This window comes from Pleurodeles waltl, chromosome 8, assembly GCF_031143425.1.
Source record: "Pleurodeles waltl isolate 20211129_DDA chromosome 8, aPleWal1.hap1.20221129, whole genome shotgun sequence".
Taxonomy (NCBI): Eukaryota; Metazoa; Chordata; class Amphibia; order Caudata; family Salamandridae; genus Pleurodeles; species Pleurodeles waltl.
Genome location: NC_090447.1, coordinates 1,403,510,867 through 1,403,535,414, shown reverse-complemented (window position 1 = coordinate 1,403,535,414; position 24,548 = coordinate 1,403,510,867). Strand labels below are relative to the sequence as shown.

General features: G+C 42.1%; 1 protein-coding gene across 15 annotated transcripts in view; it reads right to left on the bottom strand.

The window, feature by feature from the left end:
- SON (SON DNA and RNA binding protein) overlaps positions 1-24,548 on the bottom strand; it is a 519,974-nt gene that overhangs the window by 258,692 nt on the left and 236,734 nt on the right. For all 15 annotated transcript variants that reach the window (XR_011194616.1, XR_011194617.1, XR_011194615.1 and 12 more), the window contains one exon: positions 3,073-3,252. Coding sequence is in view for 12 of the 15 variants with exons in the window: in XM_069202473.1 (XP_069058574.1) it covers positions 3,073-3,252 (180 nt within the window). In the remaining 3 variants the exon portion in view is untranslated. The remainder of the gene's footprint in view (positions 1-3,072; positions 3,253-24,548) is intronic.

Sequence of the window (24,548 nt, the reverse complement as noted above, 5' to 3'; positions counted from 1 at the left end):
GAGAGGACAGAGGGAAATACAGATATGAGAGATACTGTCTGGGATAAATAAGAGTTAGGGTCTAGAAAAGAAGGAAGCGGTTGCACCAATATGGGCAGAGAGGTGGAAGCAGGGAAATGTAAAAGCACATTGAGATAGAGGATGGAAGAAGTGCGGGTGAGTGTGGTAAGAAAGAGGTAAGGACAGGGCGCCTTACGGGTTAGTACAGATGCTGTGTAAGTGCTGGGTGGAAGAGGTGTGTGCAGGGTATGGTTTAAGCACAGAGAAGCACAGGTAGATAGTGGTGGAGGGAGGTAGAAGTAGGAATAAAAGCAAGAGATAGGAGCAAAGAGTGCTCCGGGCAACATTAGTTTGAAGCAGAGAGGTAATGTGGAGAGTGTGACCGAGGAAATGTACAATGATGGCTGGTGCAAGCAGGGAGAGGTGTAGACAGAGATATGAATGGATGTCTATACCAAAACAGTTGTGGATTGGGTGTAGGCTGGAAAAGGGTCAAGCAGGAAGAGGTTTTGACCTTGACCGCTTCGTTTATACAGGCAAGGTCACTTAAAAACAAATGTGCAGTGCAATGAACGTGCAGTAAAATCTATTGCATGCTTGTGAAATATGTTCTCCTTCACCTTGGTAGTGAGTTCATTTTATGCCTTTCCTGAGGTGGCTATTTTAACAAAGAGGAAATTTAACCTGAAGGTTCTTGTCACATATTTTGTTAAATTAAAAAGGCAGCTATAACAAGCACAAGTGACAGCGTGACCTATAAAATACACATCCTCTGAGCTGGTAACCTAAAAAGAACACTACTGATGTTACATTTCGGGGGGCTTTGGAAGGGGTGGGTAAAATGCACTTCAGTGAAAGAAAGCTGAAGGCATGACTTTCACTGTGACACCCCAGGTCGTGATTGTAAGCTCCAGGGCTTTTGGCGCTACCTCTCCCCTTAAAAAGTGAGCTGCAAAAGTTGTTCCCTAATGACGGTGATCCAAACATCATGAAGGTCATTTGGTCCTTGGTGAAGCAAATCCAAATAGCCTCAGCTTCTTTGGATGGCAATCCCAAATGGTGAGATATGAGCGAGGGACATCAGGGTGCGAGGAGGTGTAGGCAAAACATATGGGAAGAGGGACAGCAACAGGAGGTGTAAGCAACAGAGTGGGGAGGAAGTAACAAGGGCAGAAGGTGGGGAAGGGGGTAAATAGCACAAAGGGCGCTGGGACTGATATACACTAAGGGGAGAAACAGCAACATGGAGTACGGGGTGGGGAAGGAAAAGTAAATCGGTGAGAGATAAGCACACGGACAAGAGACAGCAAAATCCTGAGGGGAAGAGAAGCACACTCTGGCTACAGCTGGACAACACATGCACTCTTGTGGAGTTCTTAAAAAGAAAAAAGCATGGCCCGAAAAATGAGGGGTGGAAGGACACACGTAATGCGTCCATGCTCCAGAGGAAGGACAACCACAGGAAGAAAAAGGGAAGTCCACACAATCTAAGAAGCAAGCACATAAGTCACAATGAAGCCAGCCAATGGTAACCAATGGAGGCAGGGGTGCTCAAAGACCTCTGTAAATTGACACTACTTCTGTATACCGACAGTGCATGCATCGTCTTGTAGGAGAAACTGAAATACGCGTTTGTGATAAAACACTTTCTCTCCAGTCTCAAGAATATAAGATGAGTAATACGCTGGAAGGCACTTTATTAAGCACCTTATAAATGTTCTTACGAGATCCCTTTATTATGACAATACTAGTACTGCGACTAATGACGAAAATAATGTTAGTAAAAATGGCTGCACCTGAATTATACACAGCAAACATTTTATTGCAAAAGCTAGATTTCTTCAGTGTCTTTTTAAAACCACCCAATGTTGGGTAATCACTCTGATACTGATAAGGGACAGGTACAAACACGAGGGAATATTTAGGAAACAGAAATCACAGAAAATGAGAAGAAGGCAGGATCTCCAAGTCAATGAAGCTTTACAGAAGCGCCAATCTGTTACACTTGGTACAGCAGCCAAAATCCTCTACATGTGATACCAAACTACAGTTCCTATTTCCCTCTTACTCCCTGAATGAGAAAAGGCTGACTCTCCCCTTTCATAAACATCCTTTCTTTGTTTTTTTTACTTTCTATGTCCTACTGTGTGTGCATTTGTGACCAAATAAAATCTTCAAATTAATAAGTCACCAGACTGCACTTTAATTTGTCTGTTAAATGTTGGTCATTCCTTAACAATACATGGGTTTTTATACAGCTCTATATTGTCAGAGAATAGGTTCCTTAACCACGAGGTAGCATAATAACAGGGTCTAGATAAGGAATAACTGAGAAAAGTATTTTTAGAGGCAATAGTAAATGAAGTATGAAAAAGTGGTAATCCTTTACATGACGTGTTCCAATAATGCACGTGAACAGTAGTTCACTGCTCTGTGTTTATAAATAAGGGCTGAGATGTACCGAGACAAATTACCGCTAGTCTTGAGCAGAGGTTTTGAAGCTTCACACAGGTGGCCTTGTGAACCTTGTACAGTCATTGAAGACTATCTTTAATCAATGGGAGTCATAAAGGGAACTCAAGAGAAAAGTTGCCTTGTTTCTCAAGATCAGCAATGTGAAAAACATTCTGAATCAACTGCAGCTTGTAGGTTTCCAGAGAACTGATTGCAACAGTTGTCTCTTTATGGTACCACTACATTAGGAATTGGTTTAATGGCATCATCCATAAATCAAGAACAATTCAACTCTTCACATGTGATCTGCGGTATCAGAGAAGGAAAACATACAAAATAAAGGCCAGGTCATCAGGTAATTCTTGATATAGTTTTGCAACTACTTGGGGGTGGGGGGCAGGGACGGGACACAATTTTACTTACTATTAGATCAAAATGAAGCCACTCTCAATTTCAACTAGTGTAACATTCCATGTACAACTGAGTATAAAATGAAATGATTGGAGCAACACCTGCAGCACCCAATAAAAAAACTTTACAAAGAGCAATTGAATATATAACTGAAAAATAATCAACAAACAAATCAGTAAATCATACAACGTAACGGACAATTCATACCTGTGGCTGGACAGTGTTAGTGAAAACATCATCTTTGCTTTCTTCTTTGCTTTTCTGTACAGGGACCCACTGCCCATAGACTTTATCAACCTCCTTTTTTCTGTGCTGAGACCCAGATGAGACGGGAAATTCTTTCGTCAAAGTTACCTGATTTTTTGGTGCAGACTTTACACTGGGATTCTGAGAAAATAAGGATTGGAAAGTAAGCAACTCTAATAGGTTGAATCCTGAAACATGTCCAAATTCAAATCAGTAATTAAGAGAAAAATGTAAAGTTTCCTCCTCCATATGTTCCCTCCTACAAATCTTGATGAAGTGTTTTGCTACTGTGTACATATACGTTTCTGCCGGGACTCTGGTGAGTGCTACGGCTATCTTCTCATCCCATTACCATGTTTACATCACCCACTTCCAACTGTACTTGCTAGTGGATTTTTTTTCCAACTCTAAAGGTCATCACATAGCACATGGAAATGAGAATGACCAAGCAGATAATGTAAAAGATGGAGAGCATGAATTTACTGTTATGGGAAATGTGAAAAAACTGGGCAACAGCAGAATAAGTAGAAAATATCACACAGCTATATGTGGTGAACGAGCAGTGTAGGCCAAAGACTCGCGCTGAAGAGAGAGAGAGGTGAATAGGTCACTTGAAAGTAGAATGAATGACTTACAAGGATGTAGTTAAAGGAAGACCCATGTGTGGCAAGCTTGATGGAATTTATGGCTTTAGTACACAGGCACGTATTTTATTGTCCTCGAATACACGTATTAAGGCATAGAGAATGGTTAGTTAAGTATTGTTAGACCTGCAATAAAGGATGTGTAGTGAATTAGGTTAAAGTTTAGGGTCATAGGTGACATGATGTTTTACCATAACTAATGTACAACTATGTAGTGATTCACTGTTTTTAAATAAAGTATTGTCTGACTGAATAAAAAAAAGCTGTCTGTGAGGCAGCAGATTGAGACCGGCTGTTTACTCGTGTGGACTTGCCACTTTTCCAGAAACAACAGTAAAGTGATTTTTTCACATTGCCAAGAGGTGTCTGCCTTTTTTTTTTTTAATTCCTAAGTTACCCTGCAACAGTACAGTACCTGAATAACCACAACAAATACACTGCATCACTTCGACGTTCTAATCTACCTTACTGCTAACCTATTAAGATGCATATGTTAGAAAGAATAAGGAAAATAAATAAGTCACTGTCCTCTAACGTTATGTTTGAAGCTTTTATAAATTTGCAAGGTGTGCATTATTCCATACAATTAATGACTGGGAGCAGAGTTATTTGTTGAAAGATATTCCCCCTCGGCTAAGTCTACCACCAAGAGGCACATATCGGAACAGTACTGGTGGTCATGTTTGGATGACATGGTAGAGACAGCTGTGAAATGTTCTATGTTGTGTTCTGGAGGTGACAAAATGACCAAACTATGTAGAACTGTCGCAACTCATATTTAATTGCCAGAGGAACCTTGAAGAAAATTGGCTGTCATCATAGGTGTGTTTGTGTTCCTCCTAGTCGTAAGGAAGCGTTTAACCTGGCCTTGGTGTATTTTTACTCCAAATGGCTGAAATGAAGATGGCATATCTATCGACATGGTGTCTTGAGGAAGTTGTTCTACAGGGAAGGTCTGCTAGTATCCAACAAAGATCAACAATTATGTAGCTTCAAGTCTGCTGCTTTTCTACAGTCAACCACAAAAGTATTGCAGTATATAATCCAGAGGCAGAAGGATAGGTGGAGCGATTCATCAGAGCCATAAAAAAAAAATACATAAAATTGGCTGTCAAAGGTGGAATAAATTGAATGACAGATTCAACAGATCCCCTCACAAATCAGTGATGTGGCATTCCTAGTTTCAGCTGAGGAGGGAGAAACCGGTCTTCTCTTATTCTTGCTTTAAAGAAGGTTGGGGAGTTCCACCGAGAAATGTAACACAAGGTACAGGAATTCAAGCACAATATGAAATCCTCCATGGTTCATAGCAGTGGGAAAGAGTCACATAGAATTATAAAAACAGACAGTTGTGAGCTTATAGTTACCAGAAGGACATAAGAGTACTTTATCTGAATGTTCAAAACCTATTAGAATTGTTTAAACATTGAATGCAGCCACAAGAGGGTATCAGTATGTGGTGAACACTAAGTTGATAAAAGTTTGCGAGAGAGAGAGAGAAAAGAGCGAGAGAAGGAAGAGTGTGGGAATGTTTCTTGAAAAGAAAAGAGTGCAAATGTGGATAATGGAAGAATACAGACATCTTTTTGGAATCTGAGTAAATTGAGTAGGCAGTGTATAAATGAGAGCCTGGATACTAACACATTGACCAAAAAGTCTCAAGAAAAAACTGATTTGTGCAAGAACATTGGAAATTACAGGTAACGCTAGAGGGCAAGAAAGAGCCCATGAAACACAAATGTCTATGTATCAGTTTAGCTTTGTTCTGGTTACTCCCGTTTGCATCTTAGGACTCAAACATCAACCTTTTGTTTTTTATGCCTGAAGTTTATTAAGGTTTATTATTTTAGATTTTATGTTTAGGAGCTAGTTATTAGTTGGGTTAGTGGATGTTTCCTTTAATGTTTTAAAGGGTAAACAGTGTGTTGTTCAGGATGGAATTAGAATTGGGACATAGGAATATTCTGATGGTGTAGTGGAATAAGATAATATTCCTCGGATAGCTGTTAGAAGACGTACAAAGGAGATGTAAGAAGGGCTGGGAAAGGGATTGCCTGTTGCTCCTTAAATCATCTGTGCTTGTTTGAATAATAAGCACCTTCAAGATTACAAATGTGTCAGGGAACCTCTTTACACTCAGCCATGTGGAACTGAAAACAACTGACTTACACAGCAGATATATGAACAACATTTCCCAATCCACAGATTAAACCTCAACAAGAATTTGATATTGTAGCAGCAGGAAGACATAAAACAGGTGATTAGCTCCTTACATACGACACCCTTGAGAATGCAAATGTATGTATTTTGATTACGATCATGCACACCCTTGAGAATGCAAATTTCTGTATTTTGATTACGATCATGCACAATGTTAGATTTAAGAAATTACAGTTAGACATGTTTACTTTTAGGCAATGCAAATTAAAACAAGTAGAACACAGAGCTAATCCTAAGACACATGCGTAAAGTAGTTAGTAGAGATGTCACTATAAGCACAATTTGTATCAACTGTTTGAAGATATTTGTATGAATGCATGAACAATAGTAATACTTCTGGTCGCAAGTCACTAGGGACACAGAGGACTGAACCCGCCGCATATAATGGCACCAAATATTTTCAGAAAATATCCACATTAAAACCTCCACACATAAGGCTGAATGAACTACAAAGGAACTTACAGAAAACTACACAAGCATGAACATGTCACTGGTGTCATAATCTCAACAAAACATCGAATTTCCTCTATGTACAAAGACAGTGGAAAAAACAAGTTACTTACCTGGAAACTGTGGTTCTCCAGTATGGATAACTTTCATAGATTCACATGCTTGAATCATCATGGTAGGAGCCCCACGGTATTTAAAATAAGTAGTACTAAAAAGTACATTGAAAAAGCAAGTGACATTGTTAACCAATTTACGTTGTTTCAACGGACCTAAACTTCAGCCAGTCAGAGGCTGGACCCTGGACCACCTCCCCCCTGCAGAGCCACCATACCTCAAGTATGAATATTTATTATATATACACACCCCCCACTCCGATATATCAGTGAGGTATAAGAGTGAGAGGCCTAACCAGGATGGCATGTAAATCTATGAAATGACTCAAGACTGGAGAACCACAGTGTACAGGTAAGTAACTTGTTTTTTCTCCAGAATTTTATTTTTCATAGATTCACATGCTTAAATAAGAGTAGCTAGCAGCAGGTAAACGTGGAGCGTTTAGTCAGAACCACTCTTAACAAGATGCTTCTGAAAAAAGCATTGAAGCATTCTGACAGAGCTATCTTACTACCAAACAAGAAAAACAACTGAAAAAAAAAAATATATATATATATATATATATATATATATATATATATATATATATATATATACACACACACACATACACACACACACACATACACACACACACACAAAATCAAGCACCTGAACATCATAAGAGAGCATATGAACAATAAAACAAACTAAAAGATAATGTGTGCCTCAATGAAAAAGGTGACGAAAGACTGCCCTTCTGACAGCCGCATCCGCTTTCCATGACAAATCCAAACAGTAATGCTTGGTGAAAGTATGAGCATTCGCCAATGTTGCTGCCTTACAGATATCTGGAAGCGACACTTCTGTGACTAAAGTTGTGGATGTAGCCATCTTCCTACTAGAGCATGCAGTCATTATCCCAGACACTGGTCTTCCTCCCTTGTTGTGACAAAAAGCAATAGCTGTCGATACCAAGCACGCTATGCTGCTTCTTGAGAGTACATATCTCTTTCTGGGAGGTGTGAAAGATGAAAAGCTGATCAGATTTTCTGAAAAAATTCTACTTTAACAGGACGAAACCTAAGTAGTGTTTGACATCCAGAAAGTCAAGAACCTTCAACGCCGCCAAATAAGGGTTCTTAAATTATGGTGTCAAAATTATAGGTTAATTCAAAGAAAGACGTGGATACCTTAGGAATTAATTTAGCGTTTGTTCTTAACAGAACTTTATTGTCCTTGAATTGTAGGAGAGGCTCAGATTGTAAAAGCTTGAATCTTGCTAACCCTCCTTGCTGAGGTCAGGGCTAATAGAAGGGCTGTCTTCCATGAGACATTCTTTATGTCTGCCTTATGAATAGGTTTGAAAGGTGGCTTCATAAGCTGGGAAAGAACAGTATTCAACTGCCAGGATGTAGCCAGTGGTTTGATTGGTGGGAAGGCCCTGAACAGGTCTTTCATGAATTCCTTTGCCAGCCTAGTGGACCACAGAGTGATTTCCCCAGTTTTTCTGCGGAATCTGGAAATTGCTGCTAAAATTCACTTTGATGGAAGAGTGCGCCAAACCTGAATTTGCCAAGTGAAGAAATTATGGCAGCAGCTGCTCTGGTGAAGAAAGGATAAATGTCATTTTTGGTACACCAGCAACAGAATTGCTTCCACTTTGCCATATGAAATGTATTTGTGGAAAAAGTTCTTGCCTGTTACAGTACAGATTTGTATTCCATTGGTATAACGAGAGATCCAAATTCATGTTCATGAGGTGCCATGCGGACAAACTGAGAGACTATCTGGCCACTCTGGATAGCATCTCCAACAGTGATTTGTGCCATCCTCATTGAAGTAGGCCTTCTTTTTAGGAGGGAAGCAGCCATCCACATTATTTTTTGGTGGCCTTTCTGCAGTTGGTATGCTTTCGCGACCATAGTGTGTAGAGTGGCCCCAGAAATACCAACGATTGGGCTGGAATGAGAGATTACTTTTCCGTATTTACTTGGAGCCCCAGAGACTTGAAGCATTGCAAACAAGTCTTGTATGGAATGTGTATCCTATGACTAACCAGGCGTCTAGGTAGGGGAACACCTGGTGACCGTGTCCTTCACAAGAATGCTGCTACTGGTGACATACACTTTGTAAAGAGCATGGGAGCCAATCGTAGCCCAAAAGGGAGAACCTTGAATTGAAGGTGGCACCCCACCACATCGAACCTTAAGGTCAGACGATGGTTTATGTGGAAATATGCATCAAGAGATTGAGAGATGTCATGAAATCTCCTGTGTTGATCATCAGCAGAATCTCCTGCAATGAGTGCATGTGGAAAGGTTGCTTCTTTATGTATTTGTTCAGCTGTATGAGATCCATGACCTGCCTCAATTTCCAGGACTTTCTTTATCAGGAAGAAGTTGGAATAAAAGCCTTCGCTACATTGCCAAAAAGGAACTTCTTCTATTGCTCCCTTCATTAGAGGCACTGAAATGTACTGCTTTAGGAGAGTAAGGTACTGATGTGCTCTCTTGTTTGGTGGATGACATGGGAGGTTTTGCAGAAATTCTAGGGTGTGACCCCGATGTAGGATGTCTACGACCCATGTGTCATAGATGATACTCTTATTGATTGAAAAAATTAGATGTGGTGGTGGTTCAAATGCTGGCTGTGGTGGTAAAAGGTGACAAGTGCCAGAGAAATGTCACTGTTGTCTTGCCAAATCTTGGGCTTTTCATCCAGGCGAAGGCCTCCTTCGAGCTGGTTGCTTAGAGTAAGCAGTGTTGGAACCTCTAATGCTGCAGCTGCCCAGGGTATTGTGGTCCATATACTTGCTGTGCAAACGGTTGGTATCCGTAAGACTGGAAAGAGGACCTCTGTGCGTATTATCTTCTTCCTCCACAAAAGGATTGAAAATGCTTCTGTCACAGAGTCCTAAGGAACGTGCTGTGCCCATGCCAGCCTTAATAGCCTGAAGGGCATCATGCATATGCTTTCCAAACAAATTCTCCCCATTCAAGGGTATATCCAATATTTTGGCCTGGACTTCAGGGTGAAATGAGGTTGCCTTTTACCACCCTAGTTGGCACAGGACTGCTGTGCCTGCCATCTGCCTAAAGGAGACAGCAGATATTCCCACTGCAATGTCAATGACCTCCGAGGATGCCCTGGCACCCTACTGCAGAATGTCATATGCAAACCAGTCTTGTCCCTGTTCCCCATGGTAACAGACCAGCCCGAACTGCCAGGCCAGGTCCTACCTGGACCGTAAAAATCATCCTAGGACTGGTGTCAGGGTATCACCCTTCATCAGCCAGGCTAGCTTGAATCCAGTGGCACAGTGAGCAAGGGAGCCACATCTGGGCATACCCTTCCCCACTTACGGCAACTTTAGCAACACAAAAGGATGATGGACTGAGTGTTGAAACTTTTCAAAAACTCACCCCCAGTCGCAGATGTGAGTTCAATTCATTGTTCTTTAGCCTCCTTTTTGTCTTCAGGCAGGTGGTTGAGAAGAGGTGCAAGATCTGACCACATTTGGCGGTATAGCAACCTAGAATGGCCAGTGCATTTGACGTTCTGATGAAGGTGGCTGCCATCCCTGCAAAGCGTTTGCCAATATTGTCAAGTCTTCGACTTTACTTGTCCGGTGGAGCGGAACAACGGGCAGACTGGTTCCTGATGCGTTTCTGTGCCACTTGCATTACCACTGAATCTCAGAGGATGCCCTTTGAAGCACGCAGGTGAGGAATCTGGGGCCTTACAGCTTTTGTCCATGCACGGAACTACAGCAGTGACAGACACTGGATTTCATCAACTTCAGGCCTTCATCCCATATATAATTGACAATTGGGATAGATCGGACAGATTTCCTTGCCAAATCCTTAAAATCATAGAGGAAACATTTGGTTTGAGTGGAAGAGGCAGACCAAATCTCTTGAAGCACATTCCATAATTTAACAAATTTCCGATATGTTCAGGACAACGACGAGCTGGAGAAGGTGTAGGTGATGGAGAAGATGGAGCTATGTAGTCATCCCATTCCTGACCTGGTGTACCTGGGTCTTGAAGTAATTATCCTTCCTTAGGGTGATCATCTTGATCACTTTCTATATAATCATCCCTGATGGTGATGGTGGGAGGCATAACTGAATTTTCCTGTGTCCGGTCTGGTATAGGAGTTGTAGGCAACTGTACCGTAGCAGGTGCCTCCATGCGTTCCGGAGTCAGAGGGACAGGTGCATGTGAATTGGGAAAGCGCTTATAATAATTATTTAGCATGTACCTAAAGTCAGTGACTACAGAGATGGGCACTGCTAGGATATCTCTTCCTGCAGTTCGCCGGTTCTTCTGAGATATGGGCTGCTGGGTCATGAATGAATAGTCTTCTTCTAAGTAGCAAAGTGTCCTTGTCAGGATCATCACCGTCATACTCCGATTCTTGGCATTCTTACTTCAGCTGTAACAGACTGTCTGCAGGCCCAAAAATCCCTTTGGCTGCTGATTCATGAGTGTCCAGAAGGTGGACAGGAAGCAGTCTGCAAGCACCCTGAAAATTTGGTCTAAGTAGATCAGATACATTTTCAGCGAATAATGTTGCCTTTTTGAGTCTCGTCGATGAGGTCCTCAACAAACAGATCTTAGTAACGGTCACCAACACTTGTCACGTCAACTTGAAAACTGCCACTGGAGTGGTCGTCGATGAACTGGTTGTGGACAGGATGGCCATCGTCGACGAGGGGGTGGTAATCGTTCTGACCTCATCGACAAAGCCGTCATAGTCGTTGTCGATGTGACTGTTCTTACATATGAAGGAGTAGCCATCTACATAGTCCTGGTCAGCGTTACTGTCTTCAACGAGTGTCAATGATCTCAATGTTGTTGATGAGCATTTTTTCTGAAGAGTGACAGGCACAGAAGATGAGGTGGATGATTTTACCACAGTCTTTGATCTTTTAGAGTCTTTCAAGGATGACGTAGAGCCCTCAATTTTGCGTTTCCACTCTCTAAGAGAGCGACTAGGACCCTCCTCTTCGTCTGAACCAGACTGAGATCTGGACTTTTTCTTCTGGAGCCATAAAAGCAATCTGGCTTCTCTGAACCTAAGAATTTTTGCAGAAAAAGTTCTGCAGTGCTTACAATCCTTGGGTACATGGTTAGGATGTAAACAATTTAGGCACTTCCTGTAAGGATCTTGCCTTCCCACAGGATCTGCATGTCTGGAAAAGCCTTTTCTTAGATCCTTCTGAATTATTAAAGGTAAAACAGAGTACCTTAAAAATTAGTCCAAAGAATTCCTTGAGAGAAAAAAAGTTTAAAGGTTCACTAACAACTGAGTAGAGCTCAGGAAGACACCCTCACCCACGACATGCAGTTAAAAATCTGAGTTATAGTGGCACTGCAGGGGAGAAGTAGTCCTGGGTCCAATGATACTTGTTTTTTTTCTATTGTCCTGCAATGTACTTTTTTGTACTGCTTATTTTAAATAACGTGGGGCTCCACCATAATGACAGGGAAGATTCAAGCATGTGAATCTATGAAAGATTCAATACTGGAGTAATAGCTCTGCGTATACACAAAGGCAAGGTGAACAAATAAAACATCATTAGAGAAAAAAACATAATAGTTCATCTTCATGGCATGGAGGAGTTAAGGAGTGGAGTATCTGCCATAATTTCCTCTCATGCCACTGATGTCATGGCCATGAAGTAGGTAGTGTTATATCAGATGGAAATGTGAACGATGATGGAAGCTCAAACTCAAAACCAACATGATCAGAACCACCACTCAAGAGAAAACATGTGAGTGCCAACTTGGCCAATGACTGTGTGAATGTCAGTGCTGTGCTTGGTACCTGGCTAAGAGATTTCAGATTAATCACTGCACCAAATTTAGCAAAAAGCCAGCTGTTGGTACGCAGACTGTGTTTTTAGTTATTAAGTGTAAATTGGTCCAGTAGTTTAGGAGAAATTAAATAGAATCCAAATTTGTATATCTGTGGCGTGAATAAATCACAAATGCGCACATGAATAGAAGTGCTGTAATTGGCTGGCCACAACCTGCTTAGAAAGTTTAGGCTGCAATTCTATGTTTTTGGAGATGGTCCCCAGGGCTGAAAATAGAAATGATAAGTGGTATAAAGGGGCAGGGTGTAGATACCCTGACCTCCAGGGGTGTGATATAGTGGTGTAGGACGGTCACATTATGGGTTTTAAATGATTTTGCTTCACAATCTGCGATATTCCTGAATATCCTCGGATATGCAAAACAAAACATTCAGACTCTTTCATACTCTAATTAATTCACTCATACATGCATTCAGACTCAAGCGCCCACTCACACATCCACTCATGCACCCACTCAGACACACATCCACTTTCAGACTCACAGATACACTGACAAGGACAGGCCCTGTGGCCAAAGGTTGTGCAAGGTGCGGGGTTGGGTGGTTATAAGGGCTTGGCTGTACACTCGCCATGCAAGGCTGAAGGCTGTGTGTGGCGGTGGTTGGATTAATGTATAGTAATTAAAATTACTTTATGTTACAAAAAGAAAATCACAAAGAAAAAAAAAAGTTACATGGACGTTATAGTTAGGTTCTGAATTTACCCGTACAATACCATAGAAATTAAGCATTGACAGTTGGATTTCAAGTAACTATAACTTGTGCCCTAAGGTAACTATAACTTACGCTTTTGCCATGCACTGCTAATTACTCCACATATTATATCACTGATACATCTTTTTTGGCATCTTTGATATTATCACTGCAACATTTGTAATAAAATTATTGCTAGGAAAACTGTGCATGGCAAAGGCGCAAGATATAATTATCTTACCTTAGGGCGCGAGTTATAGTTACTTGACATAACCAGCTATATAACTGCTTAATTTCTATGGTTTTGTACGAGTAAATTCAGAATCTCAGAACCTAAGTATAACGTCCCTCTAACCTTTCGTGTTTTCAGTGATGCCAGTAGGTAGTTATAGTTAGGACCTATTTTCCATAGGTAAAGTGTTTTTTTGTTTTGCCAATAACTTTAGCACAGTTGAATGAAATTTTCAAAACTAGTACAACAGTCACTACAGCTGCTGTTTCAAAAGTTTCGGGGTGATTTGTCAAGCAGGTGCTGAAAAAAAGGGATGGGTCTCAAAAAACATTTTCCCTGTGCAATTTCACATCGGGATTTTAAACACGACCAGAGCCCTAACTGCTGGACGGAATTACATCAAATTTGGCAGAATAGTAACTTTTGGTCCAGAAAGCATGCTTTTTGTTAGAGGTTGTAAATCAGTTCAGTAGATTTAGCGCTATTAAAGGTTAAAATAAATAGATATCTAGGGATGCAGAGGCTCTATGGGATCTCATGGTGAGATCTGATTGGCTGCCAACACTTGCGAAAAAGAAGTGATGGCAGCCATTTTGGAGGCTAAGTCCTAAAAATAAAAAATAAAAAATAAAAAACATTTTTTAAAGAAAGAAAAGGGGACAGGGTAGGGATACTGACCCCCTAGCCTTGGTGCTGAGGGACCCCTACTTGTTTTTTTTTTTTTAACACCGAAATTCGCCTTTTTAAGGAAAACTGCCAAACTTATGGTTTTATGCAAGTAAAATATGAATCTAATCCAACTATAACATTACTGTAACCTTTAGTTTTTCCAAGTGAGCATACATATATATATACACGTGTGTGTATATATATACACACACGTGTGTGTATATATATACACACACGTGTGTGTGTATATATATATATATATATATATATATATATATATATATATATATAAAACCTACTGGCCATAATCAGTATGTAGTTATAGTGAGGACCAACTTTTCCCATTTGCTAATAACTTTGATGCTGTTTGACTAATCCTCATGCAATTTTCAAAACTGGTTTGGCACTCACTTTAGCTGCTGTATGGAAATTTTTGTAGTGATTCATCAAGCGGGAGCTGAGAAAAAGGGGGTTCTAAAACACTTTCCCCCAAATCTATCCTGATGGGGATTTTGACATTTTTTGACACGGCTACTGCCCATACTGCCGAACAGAATTACAGAAAATTTTGCAGGAAGGTAGATCTTGGTACACTGATCATGCTTTTTGTAGTGCAAATCCCTTCAGTATTTTTGGAGCTATTAAAGAAATAAACATTTGTATATCTATCTAGGAATGCTGATCTCTCACAGACCCGTGGATCCAAAGCCCAATGAGAAATAAAAAATACAAATCACCCACTCACACACCATAACCATATATGGGGGCTGGGTGCATGTCGGGGTGAGAGTTGTATAAACATACAGTACATATGTATTACTTTACGTTGAAGAAAACATAGAAAATCACACAAAAAAAGGTTACACGGATGCTATAATTAGGCTACATTTTACCCACAGAAAACCACTGAAATGCAGCAGTTATCGTAATACTTAGCTGAAAAAACTATAACTCCTATTCAAAATTAACTTTAGGCCACGAGTTCTAGTTCCTTAACATAAGTAGAAGTATAACTGCAGAATCTTTATGGTTTTGCATGGCTAAAATTGAACCTATCCATAATGTCCCTGTAAAAGTTTTTTTTTTTTTTGAGGAAAAAATATATTTAACTCCAAAAATGTGTACTCACACGGGCTAGTGTGCACAATATGAATTTAAATTTATGCATGCCCAGCAAAAGCAATAAAACTTAAACGTGTTTCAGCTACGCGTCTTCCTCAAACACCAGCAGATGCTCCAAAGTGGGATACAAGATGCCCTTAGTGGGTGAATTGCGAGCCGGAGGAAAAACCGCCAGAACATCCAGCAGCAATATCAAAATGAACATGTACACTCAGAGATGCAAAATACGTGGAACTGTACTCCAAATCAGATGTTTCGAGGCTGTCAGTGCCGTCTGCTCACATGCTGATATGTATGGAAAATGTCACTTACCTAGTGTGCATCTGTTCGTGGCATGTAGTGCTGCAGATTCACATGCTATGCATATCTCTTCCGACATCTAGTGTTGAGCTCGGAGTGTTACAAGTTGTTTTTCTTCGAAGAAGTCTTTTTGGAGTCACGGGATAAAGTGACTCCTCCACCCGGTTACAGTGCACATGGGCATCGACTCTATTGTTAGATTGTTTTCCTGCAAAGGGTGAAGGAAGGCGTGATAGAGTATAAGAATATAAAGAGATGTCCATGTAAATGTATCTACATATGTACAAATGATAAACTTAAATGACTACAGGCTTCCGGGGAGGAGGGAGGGTACATGTGAATCTCCAGCACTACATGCCACGAACAGATGTACACTAGGTAAGTGACATTTTCCGTTCTATGGCATGTGTAGCTGCAGATGCACATGCTATGCATAGACTACAAAGCAGTTAATCCTCCCAAAAATAAGCGGTTGCTAGCCTGTAGGAGTTGAAGTTGTTTGAAATTGTGTTCGTAAGACAGCTTGGCCAACATTGGCCTGTTGCTTTGAAAATACATCTACACAGTAATGATTTGTAAATGTATGAGGAGTAGACCATGTGGCAGCTTTACATATATCAGCCATTGGTATGTTTCCTAAGAATGCCATAGACGCACCTTTCTTCCTTGTAGAATGTGCTCTAGGAGTGATCAAAAGTTGTCTTTTTGTTTTAATGTAACATATTTGTATGCATCTAACAATCTATCTTGCTAACCCTTGTTTAGAGATAGTATTGCCTTTTTCTGGTTGCTGAAAAGCCACGAAAAGTTGTTTTGTTTTCCTAAAAACTTTAGTTCTATCTATATAGTACATAAGAGCTCTTTTGAGATCTATAGTATGAAGGGCTCTTTCCTCAACTGAGTCAGGCTGTGAAAAGAAGACTGGCAATTCCACTGTTTGGTTGATGTGAAAAGGAGATATGGCTTTTGGGAGAAATTTAGGATTTGTTCTAAGTACAACTTTATGTTTGGGTACTTGGAAAAAAGGTTCCTCAAGAGTGAACGCTTGTATTTTACTAACTCTTCGTAATGAAGTGATAGCTACGAAGAAGGCAACCTTCCATGTTAAAAATTGAATCTGACAAGAGTGCATGGGTTCAAAAGGTGGGCCCATGAGTCTGATATTTAGATTCCAAAAAGGGACAGGTGGTGTTCTAGGTGGAATAAAGCGTTTTAATCCTTCCATGAAGGCTTTTATAACAGGAACACTGAATAGAGAAGTGTGCTGAATAGTCTAAGTATGCAGATATTGCAGTAAGGTGAATTTTGATGGATGAAAAATCCAAATTAGGTTTTTGCAAATGAAGTAGGTAGTGGTATGCTGATGCAAGTGGATCAGTGTTTTTAGATTGACAGTAGTAAACAAATCTTTTCCATTTGTTAGCATAATATTGTCTAGTAGTAGGTTTACATGCCTGCTAAAGCACTTCCATACATTATGATGGAAGTTTTAGGTATCCAAATTTTATGACTTCAGGAGCCAAATCGCTCAATTGAGAGCACTGGGATTTGGGTGCCTGATTTGACCTTTGTTTTGTGTTAACAGTTTGGAACGAGGTACTACAGACAAGTCTAGGAGTGTTGTATACCAATGTTGTCGTGCCCACACTGGGGCTATGAGTATCATGGTGAGAGAAGTCTGACATAGCTTGCTGACCAGAAAGGGAAGGAGTGGGAGAGGGAAAAAAGCAAAATATCCCTGACCAATTGATCTATAGAGCATTGCCCCTGGAAGGGGATGTGGGTGTCTGGATGCAAAGTTTTGGCATTTTGTGTCTATTTAGGTCTGTTTCTGGTGTTCCCCATTTTTTAAAGTACTTTTGAAGCACCTGGAAGTGAATCTCCCATTTGTGTGTTTGTTGGTGATTTCTGCTTTGGAGATCTGTCAGCTGATTGTGTATTCCTGGAATGTATTCTGCTAACAGATGAATGTGATTGTGAATTGGCCATTTCCATATTGTCTGGGCCAGTAGGGACAGTTGAGATGAATGTGTCCCGCCTTGATTTCTGAGGTAATACATGGTCATCATGTTGTATGTATTAATCAGAACAATCTTGTGTTTGAGAAGAGGTTGAAATACTTTTAAGGCAAGAAACACAGCTAATAATTCTAAATGGTTTATGTGAAATTCCTTTTGATTGGAATCCCATTCCCCTTGAATGGTATGGTTGTCGAGATGGGCTCCCCAACCTATTGTTGAAGCGCCTGTTATTGTGGTCTGAGGCACAGGGTCTTGAAATGACTGCCCCTTCATTAGATTGCTGAGATTCCACCATTGAAAGGACGTGTGCGTTTGGCGGTCTATCAACACTAGATCTTGCAATTGACTGTGTGCCTGAGACCATTGTTGTGAGCGGCATTGTTGTAAAGGCCTCATGTTGAGTCTTGCATGTGGTACTATTGCTATGCAAGATGCCATCACTCCTAGAATCTTCATGATAAATCTTACAGTGTGTTGTTGATTTGACTGTATGTGTGGTATGAGATTTTGGAAAGCCTGTATCATTGGTGTTTGGATATGCTAGGGCTTTTTGAGTATTTAGAATAGCACCTAGGTAAGGTTGTACTTGTGCTGGTTGAAGGTGAGATTTCTGGTAATTTAGAGTGAACCCTAATGTATGTAGGGTTTCTATTACATACGGAGTGTGTTGTTGGCATTGTGTAAAATTGCTTGATTTTATTAGCCAATCCTCTAGATATTGAAAGACGTGAATCTGTTGCCTTCCTAAGTAGGCTGCTACTACGGCTAGACATTTTGTGAACACTCTTCAAGCGGTTTTGCCCAATGGCAGAACTTTGAACTGGTAATATTTTCCTGCTATGACAAACCTGAGGTATTTTCTCTGAGCTGGATGGATGGATATATGAAAGTACGCATCTTTGAGGTCTAAAGCAGTCAGGTAATCTTGTTTCTGTAGTAGTGGTATGACATCGTGCAGAGTTACCATGTGAAAATGTTCTGACAGGATGTATAGACTGAGAGGCCGGAGGTCTAGGATAGGCCTTAGAATGCAATCTTTTTTGGGAATGAGGAAGTATAGTGAGTATACTCCTGTTCCTTGTTGAGAATGTGGGACCAATTCTATTGCTTGTTTTAGTAGTAGAGATTGTACCTCCTGCTGCAACAGAACATTGTGTTCTCGGGACAATTTGTGGTAATGTGGTGGAATGTTTGGAGGGGTGGAGATTAATTCTAGGCAATAGCCATTGTGGATAAATGATAACACCCAATTGTCTGTGGTGATATTTTGCCAATGAGAGTGGAATTGCTGTAGTCTTCCCCACACATGAGATGTGTGGGGTGGGAAAGAAGTCACTGTTTGGATGGTCTAGTGGCTTGTTTTGAGGCTTGAAACTTGCCTCGGTTTCTAAACTTTTGTCCTCTATAGGACCTTCTAAACAACCTCTCTCTGATATTGTTGCTGCTGTTGTCCCTGCTTTGCCTGGGAGGTAGAAGCTTCAGAGGATTGTGGTATGAATCCTCCCCTAAACTGTGGCCGGCAAAAGGAGCCTCTATACAGTTCCGTGTATAATGCTCCCATTGCTTTGGCAGTATCTGACACTTTTCTCAGATTTTCTATGGTTGTATCGACCTCAGGCCCAAATAAGTGTTTCAAAAGGCATGTTAGTTACTGCCTGTTGGATTTCTGGTTTAAAGCCAGAAGAGCGTAACCATGCATGCCTTCTTATTGTAATGGGAGTATTTACACTCCTTGTCGCTCTATCAGCGACAGAGGGCAGTCCTTATCTGGTTGTTACTTAGGGCCTGTCCCTCTTCTATGATCTGGTGTGCTCTCTTTTGATGCTCTTTTGGGAGGTGCTGTATGAGTTCTTGCATCTCATCCCAGTGGGCTCTATCGTATCTGGCAAGAAGTGCTTGCGAACTTGCAATTCGCCACTGGTTGGCCGCTTGCGTGGCCACTCTTGCCAGCGGCATCAAACTTCTTACTCTCCTTTATCAGGTGGAGGAGCATCTCCTGAGAACTGGCTATTAGCCTTTTCTCTAGCTGCACTCGCCACCACTGAATCTGCAGGAACTTGGTGTGTGATGTAGTCTGGGTCTGTAGGAGCAGGGTTGTACTTTGTCAATTCGCTAAGTAATTACTCTAGATTTGACCGGCTCACAAAAAAATTTGGTCTGCATGTTTGACCATTCCAGGCATCATGGGAAGGCACTAATATCTCAAGTGAGTGGAAGACAGTGTTGAACAAGAAATCCTCCTCTAGGGGCTCAGTATGCATAAGCACCCCATGTTAAGCAGCTGCCCTAGAAACAACCTGCATGACTGCAGTAGTGTCCTCTGGTGGAGAAGGCTTGGAGGGTTATAAGTGAGGATCATTATCTGGAACACGATCTGGGTCATACAGATCCCAAGGATCCACTGTATGCCCACGAGAGTACTGTGAGTGCGTTGGTAAAGGCAACAGTGGAGGACTAGTGTATGGAGGTGAAAAAGAAAGCTGTGGTGAATGAGGAGGAGAAGTAGGGACAGGTACCGGCCTCTCCTTTTGCTTGGAAATTGTTGCTGGTGGTTGAACAGATTCTAATTCCTCTTGAAAAGCCAACTTTCTTTTAGTTTTCAAAGGAGGTGCAGTAACAATTCTGCTAAGTGTATATGGATTCTGGATTGTCTCTCATCCATAATCTCCAGTATGCGCTGAATCTCAGTGTCCTCATCAGAAGGTCTCCAAGATTCCCTGCATTGGCTTCGAACTTTATTTGAGGTGGCTCGAAAGTCCTTGTTCCTCTGTATAAGAAGCTTTCGTGGGTTCCGAAGTTTGGATCTTTTTCGGTCCCGAAAATGGAGTCGGCTGTTTCGGCTCCGAAACAGGGCATCGAAGCTTCGACTCAGAGGAGTGAGGACGCTTACAGGAGTCTGAGGCAGAACTTTTTACCGATTTACTCGACTCCGAAGTAGACGGAGGAGTGGCCTTTTTCGGCACTGAACCCGAAGGTCGGTCGACGACAGTCTTTTTTTGTGTCAAAGTGGTGTACCCAAAGCCTTCGGTGGTTTTTTGTATGTGGGTGTAGGGGCAGACATACTCACGTGTAGGCCAGCAGTGATAGGCCTGTCTTCTTCCGATTCTTGCTCAGAGTCGGTGTCTCGGATGGAGACTGCTGTCTGCGCCAGTTGTTCTTCCATGATGTCGAGATGCTCTGTACTTTGACGCCATCTCTAACTTTCTGCCTCTCCGATCCCGCAAGGTCTTCTTTGATCAAAATGATCGACAGGCTTCACAATCCTCTTCTCTGTGGTCTGGAGAAAGACAGATTACAAACCAGGTGTTGATCTGTATAGGGAGACTTCGCGTGGCATCGAAGGCAGAATTGAAATTAAGTCCGATCCATCAGGCTTCCACACGGTAGGCTCGAACAGGCCTGAGTCAGGTGTGCACGCATGCAAACTGTAACAGAGAGGAGTCGTCACTCGATCCCGTGACTCCGAAAATACTTCTTTGATGAAAAACAACTTGTAACGCTCCAAGCCCAACACTAGATATCGGAAGAGTTATGCATAGCATGTGTAAGGAAATGCCTCCTTGGCATGGTTACCCCCTGACTTTTTGCCTTTGCTGATGCTAAGTTTTGATTTGAAAGTGTGATGAGGCCTGCTAACCAGGCCCCAGCACCAGTGTTCTTTCCCTAACCTGTACCTTTGTTTCCACAATTGGCACACCCGGGCATCCAGGTAAGGCCCTTGTAACTGGTAGCCCTGGTACCAAGGGCCCTGATGCCAGGGAAGGTCTCTAAGGGCTGCAGCATGCCTTATGCCACCCTGGGGACCCCTCACTCAGCACAGACACACTGCTTGCCAACTTGTGTGTGCTAGTGGGGATAAAACAACTAAGTCGACATGGCACTAACCTCAGGGTGCCATGCCAACCTCACACTGCCTACAGGTATAGATAAATCACCCCTCTAGCAGGCCTTACAGCCTTAAGGCAGGGTGCACTATACCATAGGTGAGGGCATAAGTGCATGAGCACTACGCCCCTACAGTGTCTAAGCAAAACCTTAGACATTGTAAGTGCAGGGTAGCCATAAGACTATATGGTGTGGGAGTCTGTCATGCATGAACTCCACAGCACCATAATGGCTACACTGAAAACTGTGAAGTTTGGTATCAAACTTCTCAGCACAATAAATGCACACTGATGCCAGTGTACATTTTATTGTAACATACACCGCAGTGGGCACCTTAGAGGTGCCCCCTGAAACCTTAACCGACTATCCGTGTAGGCTGACTAGTTTTAGCAGCCTGCCACACACAAGACATGTTGCTGGCCACATGGGGAGAATGCCTTTGTCACTCTGTGGCTAGTAACAAAGCCTTTACTGGGTGGAGGTGCTTCTCACCTCCCCCTGCAGGAACTGTAACACCTGGTGGTGAGCCTCAAAGGCTCACCCCATTTGTTACAGCACCCCAGGGCACTCCAGCTAGTGGAGTTGCCCGCGCCCTCCGGCCACGGCCCCACTTTTGGCGGCAAGGCCGAAGGAGATAATGAGAAAAACAAGGAGGAGTCACTGGCCAGCCAGGACAGCCCCTAAGGTGTCCTGAGCTGAGGTGACTGACTTTTAGAAATCCTCCATCTTGCAGATGGAGGATTCCCCCAATAGGGATAGGAATGTGCCCCCCTCCCCTCAGGGAGGAGGCACAAAGAGGGTGTAGCCACCCTCAGGGATAGTAGTCATGCTACTAACCCCCAGACCTAAACACACCCCTAAATTCAGTATTTAGGGGCTCCCCAGAACCTAGGAACTCAGATTCCTGCAACCTAAGAAGAAGAGGACTGCTGAGCTGAAAACCTGCAGAGAAGACGGAGACACCAACTACTTTGGCCCCAGCTCTACTGGCCTGTCTCCCCACTTCTAAAGACACTGCTCCAGCGACGCGTTCCACAGGGTCCAGCAACCTCTGAAGCCTCAGAGGACTACCCTGCATCGAGAAGGACCAAGAACTCCCGAGGACAGCGGCTCTGTTCACCAAAGACTGCAACTTTGCAACAAAGAAGCAAGTTTGAAACAACACACGTTTCCCGCCGGAAACGTGAGACTTTGCACTCTGCACCCGACGCCCCTGGCTCGACTTGTGGAGAACAAACACCACAGGGAGGACTCCCCTGCGACTACGAGACCGTGAGTAGCCAGAGTTGACCCCCCTGAGCCCCCACAGCGACGCCTGCAGAGGGAATCCCGAGGCTCCCCCTGACCGCAGCCCCCAGGACCTGAAGGATCTGACCTCCAGTGCAGGAGCGACCCTCATGTGGCCCTCTCCCTTGCCCAGGTGGTGGCTACCCCGAGGAGCCCCCCGCTTGCCTGCATCGCTGAAGAGACCCCTTGGTCTCCCATTGATTTCTATTGCGAACCTGACGCTTGTTTGCACACTGCACCCGGCCGCCCCGTGCCGCTGAGGGTGTACTTTCTGTGCTGACTTGTGTCCCCCCCAGTGCCCTACAAAACCCCCCTGGTCTGCCCTCCGAAGACGCGGGTACTTACCTGCTGGCAGACTGGAACCAGGGCACCCCCTTCTCCATTGAAGCCTATGCGTTTTGGGAACCACTTTGACCTCTGCACCTGACCGGCCCTGAGCTGCTGGTGTGGTAACTTAGGGGTTGCTCTGAACCCCCAACGGTGGGCTACCCTGGACCCAAACTTGAACCCCGTAGGTGGTTTACTTACCTGCAAAAACTAACAAACACTTACCTCCCCCAGGAACTGTTGAAAATTGCACTGTCTAGTTTTAAAATAGCTATATGTCATTTATGTGAAAACTGTATAAGCTATTTTGCTAATTCAAAGTTCCTAAAGTACCTACTTGAAATACCTTTCATTTGAAGTATTACTTGTAAATCTTGAACCTGTGGTTCTTAAAATAAACCAAGAAAAGATATTTTTCTATACAAAAACCTATTGGCCTGGAATTGTCGTTTGAGTGCGTGTTCCTCATTTATTGCCTGTGTGTGTACAACAAATGCTTAACACTACTCCTCTGATAAGCCTACTGCTCGACCACACTACCACAAAATAGAGCATTAGAATTATCTCTTTTTGCCACTATCTTACCTCTAAGGGGAACCCTTGGACTCTGTGCATACTATTCCTTACTTTGAAATAGTGCATACAGAGCCAACTTCCTACAGCATGTGTATCTGCAGCTACACATGCCATCGAACCCTTATATTATATAGTCACTGAAAAAAACAAAGGTTACAGGTACGTTATACTTAGACTCGCATTTTATACATTTGAAATGTACAAAACCATAGAAATTCACCTGTTTTAGACGTATACTCGACCTAACTAACTTACTTGACCCGTAAACGAGTCTCAAATTGTGTGATCCTAGGAGTTACCTTTTTCTTCATTCTCACATACAAGTGCACCTTCAAATATGTGAGCTCAGCATTTTTGCTGCACAAACAAATTATTTTGTCTGATTAAATAGACAAAATGTTTTCTCTATGTGTAATCAGAATCTACCCCCACATATGGGGACAAATGATCCACGAATTGCCTCTTAGGTTAATAACATTGCCATCAAGGCAGAAGTATTACTCAGTTTATGTTTAAACACTCATTTTTAATAAATATATTACTAAAGCACAATGTGGGTAGCATACGGTCATTTACAGACAGTACATTTCCAAGAAATGTCCAAAACCCTGCCCACTAACTTGCAACTCTACTGATAAAACTATACAGAGAACTGTCAATTTGTGAAAATTTGGTTTCAGAAAATATTTATCTTTTGCACATCACTAAGAGTTCTGAATTGTTTTTGTCTTTCTAATTTATTTTTTTCATCGCACATGTAAAAAAAAATGCACTTTCACAACTACTGAAATATATTTTGAAATGTTTGTACAGCTGACTTACTGTGAAATTAAAGACTGCATGGTGTCAGGTTTTTCAGAATAAACAACATTTAAATAACCTTTTACAGCAGGTCAGAGAAGTTCACCTTACAAAATCCTGGAACTCAGCAGTGAGAAGTGAAATTAATTGTAAGACAAACTGACTGTCTCTCAACACAGAACAAATGTAACCACCTAACAAGATTTAAAGGGGCCTTCTTTGCTCCTTCA